Source organism: Juglans regia, chromosome 11 (genome assembly GCF_001411555.2).
Source record: "Juglans regia cultivar Chandler chromosome 11, Walnut 2.0, whole genome shotgun sequence".
Taxonomy (NCBI): Eukaryota; Viridiplantae; Streptophyta; class Magnoliopsida; order Fagales; family Juglandaceae; genus Juglans; species Juglans regia.
Window position 1 is genome coordinate 35,844,010 of NC_049911.1, and position 15,349 is coordinate 35,859,358.

General features: G+C 36.8%; 2 protein-coding genes across 4 annotated transcripts; both read left to right on the forward strand.

The window, feature by feature from the left end:
• The first annotated feature begins 7,325 nt into the window (after positions 1–7,325).
• LOC108992206 (EIN3-binding F-box protein 1-like) lies at positions 7,326–11,863 on the forward strand. The gene is made up of 2 exons (XM_018966681.2): positions 7,326–7,605; positions 9,048–11,863. Exons 1-2 carry the CDS (start codon positions 7,581–7,583, stop codon positions 10,967–10,969), a joined length of 1,947 nt encoding a protein of 648 aa, XP_018822226.2. The 5' UTR covers positions 7,326–7,580; the 3' UTR covers positions 10,970–11,863.
• Positions 11,864–13,370: 1,507 nt separating this feature from the next.
• On the forward strand, positions 13,371–15,346 carry LOC108992209. Of its 3 annotated transcripts, none has more exons than XR_001996289.2 (3): positions 13,371–14,161; positions 14,512–14,646; positions 14,759–15,346. XR_001996289.2 is itself a non-coding variant. In XM_018966686.2 (3 exons), the coding sequence occupies exons 1-3, from the start codon at positions 13,416–13,418 to the stop codon at positions 14,582–14,584; spliced, it is 729 nt and encodes a 242-aa protein (XP_018822231.1). In that variant the 5' UTR covers positions 13,371–13,415; the 3' UTR covers positions 14,585–15,346. The 3 variants fall into 3 exon arrangements, 2 of the variants coding, with proteins under 2 accessions (XP_018822231.1, XP_018822230.1); XM_018966686.2 differs by having other exon boundaries at positions 13,371–13,898; positions 13,989–14,161; positions 14,512–15,346; XM_018966685.2 differs by having other exon boundaries at positions 14,512–15,346.
• The last annotated feature ends 3 nt before the right edge of the window (positions 15,347–15,349 follow it).

Below are 15,349 nucleotides of genomic sequence, written 5' to 3' on the forward strand. Positions count from 1 at the left end.
GTAGGCTAGAAATTAATTTTTTTTTTTTTGGTTTTCCATGTTTGCCTTCCTGCATTCTTCCTCCAAGCATTGCTTTTCAACCCGTCTCTTGTCAAAATTAGCCCTACACAAACAAGAATGAGCAGCACAATTAATAGAAATTTGACTATTTACTATGAGAGAGAGAAAGACAGAGACAGGAAAATATTTTTAAAATTGAAGCTTATAGTTTTCCTTGTATTTCTATGCACATGCATCAATGGCCTTAAAGAATTCCTCCATTCCAGCACCAGAAACATCAAGCAATTCAACAGTACATAAATTCTTATAGAACTCATCCAGCAATAACAGTAGGGAAGGTTGAAGTAAAAGCTTCTGTAATAACAGCACCAGAAGCAGACCAAATGAATATTTCAATCTGATTAGGAGTATCCACTAGAACATAATCAAGTTGATCTGCTCACCTCTCAATAACAGAAATAAGCTGTTGGGAATTATAAATATCATCATACATATAAATACTTGGTGAAAATGAATAAGATAAGAAATCAGAGATAAGAGTTGAAGTGAGAGCATAAACCAGCCAAATAAGAAGATCCTATGGCTACAGAGTATACATAGCTAAAAAGTAATGTGCACAATTCAAAACAAATTAAGCTCAAATCTGAATTGGGTCAGTCAGAACAAGTAAAAAAAGGGTGGGGAAACCCAAGAATAAAAATTTTCACTATGATGCTTCTATAATTTGAGACTAGGACCAAGAAAGCCTAAACTCAATAGAGTTTTTAACCTCAGGTCCTCATTAGAGCTAAAACATTAGCTCAGAATACAAATTTCTAAAATTTTCCCGTCGTTTTCTCAAACATTAGCGCAGAAGTTGGAAAGTTTGTATTTTCAATGAGGATATAACAGTATGGTTCAAATATTGACTTCAAAACAAAAAACACAAACCAAATACATTTGAAGTTAGTTTTGGGCCGAAATAAGAGGTCCAGATAAACTTAACAAATTTGTGAATAATTCGAGATCCACTCATTATGCAATGGATATTGTTAATATTTGAAATTTCGAACAATCATTTCACCAACAATTCTGTAATACATATGCTATCTCATGTCATGGCTATTTGAACCCTACCATTTCAAACCAACATTTCCATTTCTTTGCGGCATATTGGTTTTTTCATGGTTGAAAACAATTCATTCGAAAAATAAAGGAATTCCATTTTCTACAGATGAAAATTTCTAACACAACCAAGAAAAGCAAATTGCATGATAGATCAAGCTTATACATATTTAGATCATTCAACCAATAAATTCTCTGTTATTTTTCAAAACTCTCATCGACCAAACACTAGATATTTAGACAGCATCAACACTTTTCATAACAAATGAAAACCCAGAAACAAAAAGAAATAGAAACAGTAGTCACAATCAATTAATTGATGAAGTATTGGATAGAAAATAATGAGAAATCAATCTTGAATGCAAGAAAACAAGGATGAAAACAGCAACAAGAACAAAATCTTTTGCGGTTGATATCTTTTGCTTATTCCAGCATGAAAAAGTAGCGACAAGAACAAAATCAAAAGCCATAAACAACAAATTATAAAAAAAAAAAAGCCCATTAACTAGCTGAAACCACGCCAAAGCTAGATCATAGATAGACCATACAGGAGCAAAAACTTCAAAATGAAAGGTCTAAAAGATTCAAAAAGAAAGCAAACGGACTTAAACATACATGGAGGATCGAAAATGGACAACACACATGACTAAAGGACAAAAACATTAAAAAGACAACAGAGATCAAAACTTGATCAGAGGCGAGAATCTAGAAAAAAACTCCAGTAAATTACAAAGAATGTTCGGAACAAGTATATACAGAGAGAGAGAGAGAGAGAGAGAGAGAGAGGGAGGCTTACAGAGCAGTAGGGTCATCAGTGAGGTCAGAGACGAGAAAGGTGGAGCCATCACTTCAGCTGAGTAGAGAGAATGAGAGGGAGCTCTTGATCGGCTTTGTGCTCGGGTTGCATGGTGTGGCCGAGCTCTTCAGTGCCGAACGCAGCTTTGTAGAACTGAATGGCATCGCTCGCCTTGGGAGCCTCCACAACCAGCTACGGCTTTGAATCTCTGAGGGACAGAAAATATGAACCAAGCCTCAGAGAGAGATAAAGAGAGTGTGAAATGCTAGCCCTAGGAGAGAGAAAGAACCAAGCCTCTCGGGGAGTGGTGGCACTGGGCAGACGGAGGAGCGTAGCTCGTTCGCTGGACAGAAAAATAGCATCGCCAGGGGGCGTTGGGCAGAGGAAGGTGACGCGACGCGGGCGAGGGAGGAGGTATTTCGCGGGGCTCTGAAATTTGAATGGACGAATGGAGCTCTAAAATTTGAATGCAGAAGAAAAGAAATCAAAACGCAGGTTTTGTCTAGACAGCAGCCACGTAAGGTGTGCAATGAGTGCACCCTCTACAGTGGATTCTATATAGAATAACTCTTTATATAATCCTCGTGGATACCGTGGTAGTGTGCTCCAGTAATATTCTGTGTAGGTGGGTGGCTGCTCCCATGCTAATAATGCCATGCTTAGCTTTAAATAATACCAACAGAAAAATGAAACGTGGGTCTTTGAACTGGAGCGGCTTTAAGAATAATCTTATATATAATCGTATAAATATTTTTTAAAAAATGAGATTTATTATTAAAAAATTAATTTTTTTTAATGTAAATTTTATATATTTTTTTTAAATGACTGTATAATATACACTTATAACTACAACTATCATTTCCTTATTTTAAAAAAGTTTTTGCTTCTTAGTCGGTGAAAGGCGAAGGAAGAAGGATGTTGACTTGATGTAAGTGTGGAGAGGTTTCCTTTTGTCACAGATTTTAGAACCTCTACCAAATGGCATTAGATGGGGCTTAGGAAGAGGCTTGTCTATATGCCACATTCCCACCAGACAGCTGAACCGCTCATGTCGTACGTGTTTGTGATTTAGTTTTATAATGTGATGAAAATCACGACGCTAAGTAATTGAAGTCAATAAAATAAAAAACTTCTATGCCATGTTACTTATAAATATGTCACATTCCCTAAAAAGTCATTGATCAGAGGCCCATATATGTTCATGTGTGTGTGTCTACATTTATATATATATATATATATATATATTAAAAAAAAAAACTAAAGCCTAGTACTGTAGAGACTAATCAAAATGTCCATATTTTACAAGAAAAGGAAAAAAATAAAAAAATTGAAGGGAGTCATGGATTTGGTGGCACTGGCGCATCACATGGGACATTGATCTGTACGTACGTAAGTGGGGAATGGGGTGGGGGCGTTCTTACAGTTCTTATGTTTTAATATTATTATTATATTAAAATTTAAAAAAATTGAATTGAAATTTAAAAAAATTGATTTGTTTATTATATTTTGTATAAAGATTTAAAAAATGTGTAATGATGAGATGAGATGAGATAAAAATTTTATGTTTCATCCCACCTCCTAAACCTGCCCTAAAGTTTACCACAAAGTCCCACAGGCAAACTTCTCCTCCCCACCCACAGGGCTTGACAGTTGATTGCATTCTTTTTTTCGTCAAGGCAAGCAGCAGTAATTCATTTTCAATCTATAAATTAGGCATAAGCCTCGCACGCACGCACGCTATAATGTTAGTGTTTTTCACAACGCCACTCGCGTTACTCCATTCAAGATTTTACTGCATGTCCTTGATCACTCTCAGGTTTCGAGACAAGAATCTCATGCGTTTGATACAATAATATTATGAACATCATCGATAAAAAAACCATAATCAGAAATGTCCATTTCCCCATCTGTCTATATAGCCTTCGTACATTACTTGAGTATCAACATGATTATCTACATATGGCAAAGATAATGGAGTTCATAGATGAATTTCCATATCACTTACCACTTTTTGTTTTTACTTTTTTTATTATTATATTTGTAATAAAAATTAGATAAATGATATTTGTAGTCATAAAATGTATCAGACTCGTGTATTTATTTTAAAAAAAATAAGTAAATATGATATCTGTATAAAAAAAATTAATTTTTTAATAATAAATTTTAATTTTTTTAAAAAAAGAATGTGAAAAACTTATATATATCTTATGATTGTATCAAGTACTATAAAAAAAAATAATAGTATTGCTCTAAATTTATGAATGGCGTATATATCTAATCTAATGGAGCCAACCCACTTGCTTTAGCTAATATTGCATCATAATTTTATGGTGGAGCCTGCATGGATCTAATTAGATGTGTTAACCATGGTTAATTTGTGCGAATGTCAATAAGAATAATTCATAAATAGGGTTTAAAGCTGGGTTAGATTATTCAATTATTGTAAGCACGAAAAAATAAAAAAGAAAGTGCAATTGGGGATAACTTTGCTAATTAAGATGGGAAATATATACTAGATTATTGTCAAGTTGAACAAGCAAGTTAAACATGATTGAATGCGTGGGGTTCCAACTTCCCAAGTGGGTCAAAAAGCTAATATTACACTTTGAAAACACCATATATATATATATATATATATATATTACAGGTATGAGGTCCTGGTCTAATTAAAAAGTTGATGAACCGGGTCTCATGTCTCCCCCCATGATCCGTACAACTCCACCATTCTTATTCTTATATATATGAGGACTGGGTAGTCCATGCTATGCATATTGCATTGCATACAGAACCCCTGATAGCCAGCTGGGCCCTTTCTGTCTCCTTTCCTTTGAAATTGCATGTTGATATTTTCAATAGGAATTCCAACTACATTTGAATTATTAGAAAAATACAAAGTTAAAATATCTCTTATAAGTAGTACCACTTCTATTTAGAATATTGAATATATTTATGCAAAATTAAGATTATTTTTAATAAAATAGTATAATTACATTAATAATTATATATATATATCTGTCTATGATGAAGATGGCAAAATGTTTAAGTCCTCTAAAAACGTTTCTTTATTTTGGGTTTTCATTTTCAGAATATAAATAAAAGGGTTATACATTTAATAAATGTGGCAAGGTGGCTTTGCTTTAAATTGTTGGAAGAAGATATAAGAAAAAAGGCTAATAAATATATAAGACATGGTTTTTACGCAAAACCTTCATGTGTTGAAAAACGTGAAAACAAAACCATGCTTATAAGCATTTGCAATTAAGAATGTTATTTTCATGATCTCAATTAGCTAGCTCACATGTAATATAATGCAACCGGCCCCCCCACTTGCTCCCGATACTCTGCCTGTATACATATATATCATGTGTGTGCGCGCATAATTACCCACATGTCGTCCCCTGAATAAGCAAGGATTTCGATCATATATATTATATGGCAAAGGACATGGTTGCACAACTGGATCCTTCAAAACTCATTAAAAATAGGTAAAGTTTTGGGGAGTTTTAAGTTGGCAAGAATCATAATATATGTGTGAATGTGAATGTGTGGGTAGGGAGGTGTACCGGGATGGTTCAAATGAATCATAGATGCATGTGCAACTTTCGATCTTGGGAACACTTTGAAAAATGTCAAGTTGGACTAGGTGGTGTGTGTATATATATATATATATATAAAGATTGTTAATTACATAAAAATAATAATATAAATTAACGTAATTTCATCTAATTTATTAGATTTATTTTATAATAAAAATAAATTTATAATTTGATGAATCATATTAAATCATGTCAATTTATAATATTACTTTTGTGTAATCACTTTATAACCTACTTGAAAAAAGCCTTAAACTTAGACTAATATTACTCAACTTTCAATATCACATATCATTAAATCGGATGGTCCCATTTTCAAGGGAGAGACTAATATTACTCAACTTTCAATATCACATATCATTAAACCGGATGGTCCCATTTTCAAGGGAGAGGAACCTACGAGGCTATGGCCATACGTATATATATTATATATATATATATATATATATGAGTAATGCTAGGTACAGTCTTTAAATAGAAACTGCAATGCAAGCCTAAGCTATTTTAACTTTAAAATTTTTTAAAATTATAAAATTATTCATTCTAAAATGATGTTTTTTCTCATTTAATAATGTGTCTGTATATGCAGTCTCCACTTAAAGACTATAAATAAAAGTTCTATATATATATATATGTATATATTAATCAGTCCATGTGAAAAAAGAGGTGAACTTAAATTATTTTATAATATGATAAATAAATGATGATTATAATATGAAATGTTGTTAAACTCATGATCCATCTGTTATATATATGAATAAATAATTATTTAGAGGGGAGAAAATTGTGGAAGATGATCCACATAAAAAAATAATAATAATAATAATAAATGATGATATGGACTTAGACAAATGGGAAATGGGATCCACACGTGAATGTGACAGGGTGAGATAACAGAGTTTGGAGTATGTGATGATTATTCGGGGCCCCCCACCCCCCAAGAAGTCCGATGGAAACATTAATTTCCTTTCATCGCAGATACAAATAGAAATACAAATTTAGGTGGAATAGCAAGTTTAACGTACGAACGTGGCACCAGCTTTATTCCAAGCTGGAAGTTTCGCAGACGTAATATTTATTTATTTATTTATTTATGCTCGTGCATGCATCTGGGCGCTGGCTTTATTACAAGGAAGTGCGTCATTGCCTCCCACTGCGCAGAAATTTAAGTCCCATTCAAAACGCAACACACGAAGCATTTTCAAGTCAATTAACGCGTAGTCAAAAATTCAGTGTATTTTCGTACCATTATTTCTCCTCCCCCTTCTATTGGTAAATTTCATATATAATCCTCTATATTTTCCTCGTGAGAAATATGGATTTTTCTTAATAATTTTTTTTTAGACAGGGAATAGGAAGTTTAGATTTTTTATTTAAAGAACTATATTATATATTATCAGATCATCTGACTCTTGATCGATTTGGAGAAACTTAAATATTCTATTTGTTGTTATTAAAACACTAAGATAGAGAATTTAAGAAAATAATGTTTTTTTAAACAGAAAAATAATGTTGTTTGTAATATGATGAACGTGTCATTCAGGTAGCATAATGTATTAAATGTGACGTTATATCATGCTGATGGTGTTGCGAGTAGAGTAGTTAATCTAAGGATGTAACGGGCCGAAGACAGAATTAACCGAGCATCCAAACAAGTCATAATTCACCAAAAGGCAAAACCGAAAACCGCTTTAAGGATGCCTGGTTTTCATTTGGTGGGAGAATCCACTTCTCAGCACAAATACATTGCATGTGGGTTTCCTTGTGTGTATTGTCACGTACACAACCTCCCACGTTCCTCTCACGAATAAAAAGTGTTCCCCATTGACCCACCCCGCCCCATATCATTTTGCTCCTCACCTTCTCTTTCTTCTCTCTTTTTTTCTCTACTTTTTTTTGCCCTATCTCATAGGGTTTTCATGTCCTGGTAGTTCTGTTTCTCTCATGAACTCCTGCCCTATAGCTCTGTACGAAGAGATTTTGGCCGTGGTCTTTTCCTTTGGGTTTCTCTTTTTTGCTCTCTTTGGAGGGTTTTCAGGTGGAAAACGGTGCGGATTCGACCTCCCGGGGTTTTTTCAGCCGTACCCATGTCTAAGATCTTCGGTTTCAGTGGTAAGCTCTCGATTGCTTCGGGTATTTGTTTCAAATTTCATTTTTTTTACGATGATTCTATTTGTGGGTCCGTTTGGAATTTCTGATTCTGTGGTTGTTTGGCTGGTATAGTTCTAGATCAGAGATGTATATTTTTGTTCTTAAGATGGGTTTGCTGGGTTATGGGGATTGTGGGTATGGGTCAAGTTTTGTTTTGTTTTGTTTTTGTTTTTAAATCATGGATATATACATCTAGTTTTCTTGTGATCTTGAGGTTGATAAGATGGGTTTTTTTGGTTTCTATGATGTTATGGGTTGTGGGCCGTGTTATTTGTGTAATTTAAGGTTTCACGGGAGAGCCTCGGATGTTTCCATTTTAATTTTTGTAGTCATTTGCTTTATAATTGTGAATATGTTCATCCTGCTAAGATGTGTTACTTATGTCAGATGAGTTCGATTCATGCGTTTTCTCATGAAATCCTTATTTCGTTAAAGTAGATGAAGATGGATTGATGCGTTGGAAGAGAGAGAGCCACTTTTTATGTTGGATCTGACGAGATATCTTAGATTATGCTCTTAATAATACTCTTTTGGTTGATGTTATGTTGGTGGGTGAGAAAGAAGGAAAAGGAAACTAGATCGAGGTTTGTGATTTGTTTTGTTTGTTTCCTACAAGTGTTAAAGTTGTGGGTTAGACTGGCTGTAGGGAGTATTTTTTTGGCCTATTGGGTCGTCACGGTACAAACTGTATTGTGGGGATTTTTATGACGAGTATTACGGTAAATATTTAAGTTCGCCTCCTTTATCTTTTCCAAGAAGTTTTTTAACCGATAAATAAAATTTTCCTAGAAGGTATATTATTGTTCACGAGGGAGTATTTGATTTGATGTGTTTCAGAAAAATTTTTAACTAAGTACTAGTCAATTTTAATATTATAACTGACTTGTAAACTTCTGTTTTGAAGGTTACTTTTTTTTTGTGGCTCTGTTTAATTGAATTAATTTGGACTGTAATCTTTTGAAAGGTTGTGAAATCTTGGAGGTGGTCTTTTGAGATTTGTGTGATTGGTAGTTTTATTGCATGTAATTCTGTGGTGTTCCAAGATCACAATTTAAGTTTTACCATGCTCCACACGGGGAGGCCCTCTGTGAGATGACTGGTGTCATTGGATTTCAACTGGAAGAAAGTGAAACTCATCGTCATTAATGGCTATGTTCTTGAATCATTATGAGATATTCATTAGATATACTTATACAACTCCACTATCTAGTTTGAGGTGTCTATTCTCTTAACTTTCTTAAATTTTTGTTTGTTTGATATAATTCTTTCATTTATCGTGGATACACCTTGCAGTGTTACATGCACATTAATATACACGAAGATGTTGATTTGGGAATTGAAGGCTGATAATAATTTGAGTTGGTTGGAGTATTTGGTCTGAATTAGTTCATTTTGGCTCTCAGGAAATGGTGATTCTTGCGCTGGGGGGTCAATTTACCCAAACCCCAAGGAATCTAGCCTCTTTTTGCCGCTTGGTCATCGCGTGGATGTCTATTTTCCACCTTGCAAAAGGTCTCGCATCCGTGCACCGTTTGTTTTCAGTGGAGAGACGTTTGAGCAGAAGAAGCGGGCCTCTATTGAAGTTTTGCCAGATGAATGCCTCTTTGAGATCTTCAGGCGGTTGCCTGGAGGCCAGGAGAGGAGTGCCTGTGCTTCTGTTTCCAAGCGTTGGCTTACACTTCTGAGCAATATCTGTCAAGATGAATTCTGCAGCAACTCAACCACTGGATATTTGAGGCCTGAAGAAAAGAGCACTGAGAATAAGGCTGAAGATCAGGAAATTGAGACTGATGGCTACCTTACTAGGAGCTTGGAAGGAAAGAAAGCAACAGATGTTAGACTTGCTGCCATTGCTGTTGGAACTGCCAGTCGTGGCGGACTGGGCAAGCTTTTGATCAAGGGAAGCAGCTCTGCTTGCAGGGTGACTGATGTCGGCCTCAAGGCGATTGCTCGTGGCTGCCCTTCCCTAAAAAGCCTCTCTCTCTGGAATGTTCCTTCCATAGGAGATGAAGGTCTGTTTGAAATTGCTAATAGGTGTCATCTGCTTGAAAAGCTTGACCTTTGCCAATGTCCGGAAGTTTCTGATAAGGCTGTGCTTGCAATTGCCAAAAACTGCCCTAATCTGACTGATTTAACACTAGAGTCATGTTCAATTGGGAATGAAGGTCTGCAAGCTATTGGACGCTGTTGTTCCAATCTGAAGTCCATTTCAATTAAAGATTGCCCCCATATCGGGGATCAAGGAATTGCAAGCTTGTTATCTTCCACCTCTTATGTTTTGACTAAGTTGAAGCTCCAGGCATTGAACATTACTGATGTATCTCTGGCTGTTCTCGGACACTACGGCAAGACAGTAACTGATCTTGCCCTTATTAATCTTCCAAATGTTAGTGAGCGGGGCTTCTGGGTCATGGGCAGTGGCCTTGGATTGCAGAAATTGAAGTCCTTCTCAGTTACATCTTGCCGAGGAGTTACAGATACTGGGCTCGAAGCTGTAGGGAAAGGTTGCCCAAACCTAAAACAGTTGTCTCTCCGGAAATGTGCTTTTTTATCCAACGGTGGGCTGGTCTCTTTTGCCAAAGCTGCTGGGTCCCTTGAGAGCCTTCAACTGGAAGAGTGCCACATGATTACCCAAGTTGGTCTTTTTGGTGCACTTTTAAACTGTGGTGCAAAACTGAAGGCCCTTGCTATGGTGAACTGCCTGGGTATGAAGGACCTAAATGTGGGATTGCATCTACCATCACCTTGCAACTCCCTGAGATCATTGTCCATCCGTCACTGCCCTGGGTTTGGTAATGCTAGCGTGGCAATGCTGGGGAAGCTATGCCCTCAACTGCAGCATTTAGACCTGAGTGGGCTTCAAGGAATAACAGATGCTGGGTTTCTCCCCCTGCTTGAAAGCTGTGAAGCTGGTCTGGTAAAGGTTAATCTCAGTGGTTGTGTGAATCTGACTGACAAAGTCGTTTCATCCTTGGCTGAGTTGCATGGGTGGACTCTTGAAATGCTAAATCTTGATGGTTGTCGCAAGATCAGTGATGCTAGTTTAGTTGCAATTGCTGATAACTGCTCGTTGCTCAGTGATCTTGATGTTTCTAAGTGTGCAGTCACAGATTGTGGGATTGCAGCCCTGGCCCAGGCAAACCAATTCAATCTCCAGATCCTCTCAGTTTTGGGGTGCTCTTTGGTGACAGACAAAAGCCTGCCTGCTTTGGAAAAACTGGGTCAGAGTCTTTTGGGATTGAATCTCCAACACTGCAATGCAATCAGCATCAGCACAGTTGATCTGCTTGTGGATCAGCTATGGAGGTGTGACATCCTTCATTAAGCTGGGAATGGGCTGAAAAATCCTAATTCCTGCATTATGAAAGGTCGAGGTTGAATTAATCAGGGGTCAGTAATTCCCGTCAGGTTGTGCTTAGCAGGTCGTGTTTTTGGGTCCATCAGCTATGGGTCTTTAGTCATTCAGTTACTCGGCTCCTTTTTCCAGGGAATACAGCCATTAACCCTTTTTCAGATTTCCTAATGAAGGAAATCTGTTTCCAGTTTTTTGCGCCAAATGATGGGGCTTCATTTTCTTAATGGCTGCATTTCCCTGAGAATATAGTTACCGGGCTCTGAATTAAGGTATCTTTAAAATTATCGTGGTTTTTTATGTTGCTGGGTGTCAGCACTTGTTGTTTTTAGCTTAGCCTTGTGTCGGATATGTATGCCCTGGTGCATGCTAAGCTATTATCAAAGCAAAGTCTTTTGTACTGTTGTACCAGTTGCGAGTCTGTCCATTGTCTTTTACCGAGTCTGTCACGTTTTTTAACTTGTCGTCTGGACGTGATGGACTTATGGTTTGGTCTCTGTTTTCCTCAAAGGGCAGGTTATGTTCCTAAGGTGTCTGTTCCGGTTGCTCTTGGCAGTTTGAGTTTTTGGTGCCTTGTGTCTCTGGGGCTTTGGCCGTGGCAGCTGGTTATACAATGGCTGCCATGACAATCTCTTCTTCATGGAGGATTGTTTTTTTTCACCAAGCCCTAGTTTTTCAGGCTTCATTTGTTTGCGAACTGTGATCGGCAACCTCCTTACGATGTACTGAAATTGTTATCTGCCCTTTGTGTTGTAGCTGTTCACATCCTATTGGGTGATGATAAATAAAATTTGTAGTCTTTATTTCGGTTTAGAGATGTGGATGTCAATGAAACCTGGTGCTTGCCTATTCATGAATCTTTTTCTTCACGATCTCTGTTTTGGACATGACCCCCTTGATCTAGCATCGTGTAAATTTTTCTAGTTTGTCAGAACGTCCGTCTGGACAGAAAAAGCTAGCTCTCTCTCTCTGTTTACGTGTTAGACAAATTGGGGGCGTGAAATTGAAAGCTTTGGTTTTAGGTGGTTGAAGAACCTGGGGACGTGAAAACTTTAGGGGGGAAAGAAGTTTTTGAAAGAAAAGGCTGATTGTAATGTGGCGGTTGTCATCATCCGTCACGGTGCCCTATGATTCCAATCAAAAACAGGATTGAAATGAAATATGGACCAGATTTTATGTTCTTGTTATGCAATGGATTGGTGTATGTGCTTTTGCTTGTTTCCGTCAATTTCTAATCAGTAGGCAACTTTCTTCCTTGTGTGTTCCAAAGGAAAATTGGGTTTTGAAACTTGTACGCTGTTGAACAGTAGTTACTTGGAGATTATGCATTCGTGTCTCACACCAACGACAAGAAATTATGGGTCGAGGACAGACTGCCTCTTTCTAGTTGTTGGCACCCAAATCCCTTTAAAAAGAGCATGCAACTGACTGACTCGTTTGTTTCAGAATTGAGTCAAGGACCGCTTTTCTCGCGTTGTTGGCTGCCTGTAAACTCACTCCACTTACTGTATTATGTAAATTAAATTCAGAGTAATTCTCCTCTTCTTCCTATTAAATTTTATAGTCATATTTACTATGTTGCCATTTAATTAGTTTATAGAAGTACTATTTAAAATACAAGAGTCAAGACGTAGAATTAAGAGTAATATTTCTCTCTTTTTCAAAAAAAAGAAGTAATATTTCTCTCAAATGTAAATATTTTGAAATCCATCTGTGTGTTAATATATTTTCGCTGGAAATCTCAGCGTCTACTTTGGAGGGCCATGATTATGGGTTGATCAAATGTGAGTATGAAATCAACAAAATAAGATTCAAAAGTCTGAATCTAAATGATAGACATATAGTTTTTTTTTTTTTTACAAATATATTTTAAATTAGAGATATTTTTATACTACTTTAATAAATATTCTTATTTTATAATAGGATTCTATAAAAAAATTATAAAATAATTGTGAGTGTATTATTAAATAGAGGATTATTATATCTACAAAAAAATTATATAAAAATAATTTTATAATTTTATAAATTTATGTGATTTTATTTGATCCGTTAAATCTATTTTATAATAAAATAATTTTATAATATGACTAATCACATCAAACCATATCAATTTCTGAAATGATTTTTATATAATAATTTTTTGATTAAAGTATTTTATTATTATAGATAATACAAAATCGATTGCGTAGTGATATACCAACCGAAACTTTATTTACGTGGCCGGAAGTTATGAAGCGAGATCAAGATCAACGGACTAGGTCGAGGGATCACGCGGAGTCAAAAGGAGCGTTGTGTCCAATATCCAGGTACTTTCCTTCTTCTATAAAACAACTATCACACTCCATACCTGTTTCTTAAACTTTGTTCTTTTCCACCACGCCCAGGATCTCTCATTCTTAACCCCAACAAAGAAAGAAAAATGCTTCTCAGAAGCGCTTCCTCACCAATCTTAAAATCATCTACTAGTAGTAGTATTTTCCAACCGTTTCCGGAATCGGATGAGGTTCTCCGGATCTCAACCTCTCGATCCCTGTCCTTGTGTCTCTCGTCCAGTTCTTCATCTTCTCCTATCGACAACAACCGGGCGATGAAGATATCTAGAACGATGCCGGACAGCAATCTAAGGCCCAGGAGCCTTTCTCTAGCGAAGAGGACAAAGATTAACCTCTGTGCGGGACTTTGTTCGGGAACGGCGTCGTCGAGGAGTTCGGTTGGGTTGGATAAAGGGTGTCTTTTTGGTTGTGGTGGTACTGTTGGGCGTGGCGGTAGTGCAGATGGCAACGAAGGTAATGGGAATTGGGATAATGGGAGTGAGAAGATGGATGAGTATTACCAGCAAATGATCATGGCGTACCCTGGTGACGCTCTTCTTCTCGGAAACTATGCCAGTTTCTTAAAAGAGGTAAAGCCAACCGTCAATCTACGAAACTATGCGTTGAAAAGTGCATGCATTTGTTATTCTGATCAATGGAGAGGTTTTGGGTGGGTTCAGGTGCGAGGTGATTTTGTGAAAGCAGAAGAGTACTGTGAAAAAGCAATTTTGGCTGACCCCGGTAATGAGAATGTTCTGTGTCTCTACGGGGACTTGATTTGGCATAAACACAAGGATGCTCCTCGTGCTCAGTCCTATTTTGATAGAGCCATTCACTCTTCCCCTAATGACTGGTAACGACAAAACTTAAATAAAAAAGAACTCTACCAATTTATGGGTTTACAATTTTTTTTTTCCTTTTCAGTGATTTATAAGATGGAATATTTCCTTCAATTCTGTTAGAAAATTTGGTGAGCTCGGTTTCGTAATCCACCGTTGGTTGTCCCCAAAGATTCTATTTTTATTTGTCTATTGCTTAGTAGTTTAATTCGAATCATGATTGGCTTTCAACGGCAAATGATCAATCTTTGTTACGTATTACTTAATATAACTTAATTTAGAAAGATACATCTTTGAATGACGTCATCTCCCCAATAAAAGAATTAACGTTGATTGTCTAACTATGATTCATCTGTGGATGCAGTTACGTTCTTGGTTCCTACGCTAAATATCTTTGGGACGCTAATGAAGATGATGGTTCGCAGGCAGTACCCTAGAATCTACATCCCAGATTAATGTTTCCCGAGGGTGTTCTCCCAGACCAATGTCAAATATGAAGGTTGCATCTTTTCCAGCCTTATTTTCTCTTCATTTTTTTAAGGATCTCTCTTGCCCGAATTTTGTTCAATACATTGGTTGAGTGCTTTTGGACCTTTTGTTACAATATGCAGGAAATTGCTTGTCCTGTTAACGGATCCATCTCTAAATATCCGTACCATCTTTGTGATGGTTATCACTCTTCCTTGGTGCTACAGATATTCTCGAACTCAGATTTGTCCTTGTCCTATGATGATGCCTTGTCTCATCCTAATCCTTGCCAATGCATTTGATATTCTTGCCTTCCGATGTTGCCTCTATTGCTTGGTTGCGTCTTTCTTGTATACACTTACTTTAATAGTCGATACCCTCTTCCTTGCTCGAGTGTTGACAAAGATTCTGACTTTTCATGCGATCGCTTTGCATTCACTCTCAGCATTTACTTGATATATGTCGTCATACACATGGGAGAAGAAAATGGGATTCAGCTTGGGTAGACGTGTCCCTATCCCAACGGTCCAGTCTTCAATCCAAACCCAAAAACACAAAAGAGTCACAGAGAGTGCCCTCGCGCAAACCTCCGCCTAAGTCCCGCCGGTAGCACTATTGGAGATCCTTTACTCACACAGAGTAAAAAACCATTATTTATAAGTGGTCTGAACTTCATTCTGCTCTTAAAACATTCTAGAAAAACTCGAGTTCATACTGTCATCAAGATCCCCCCA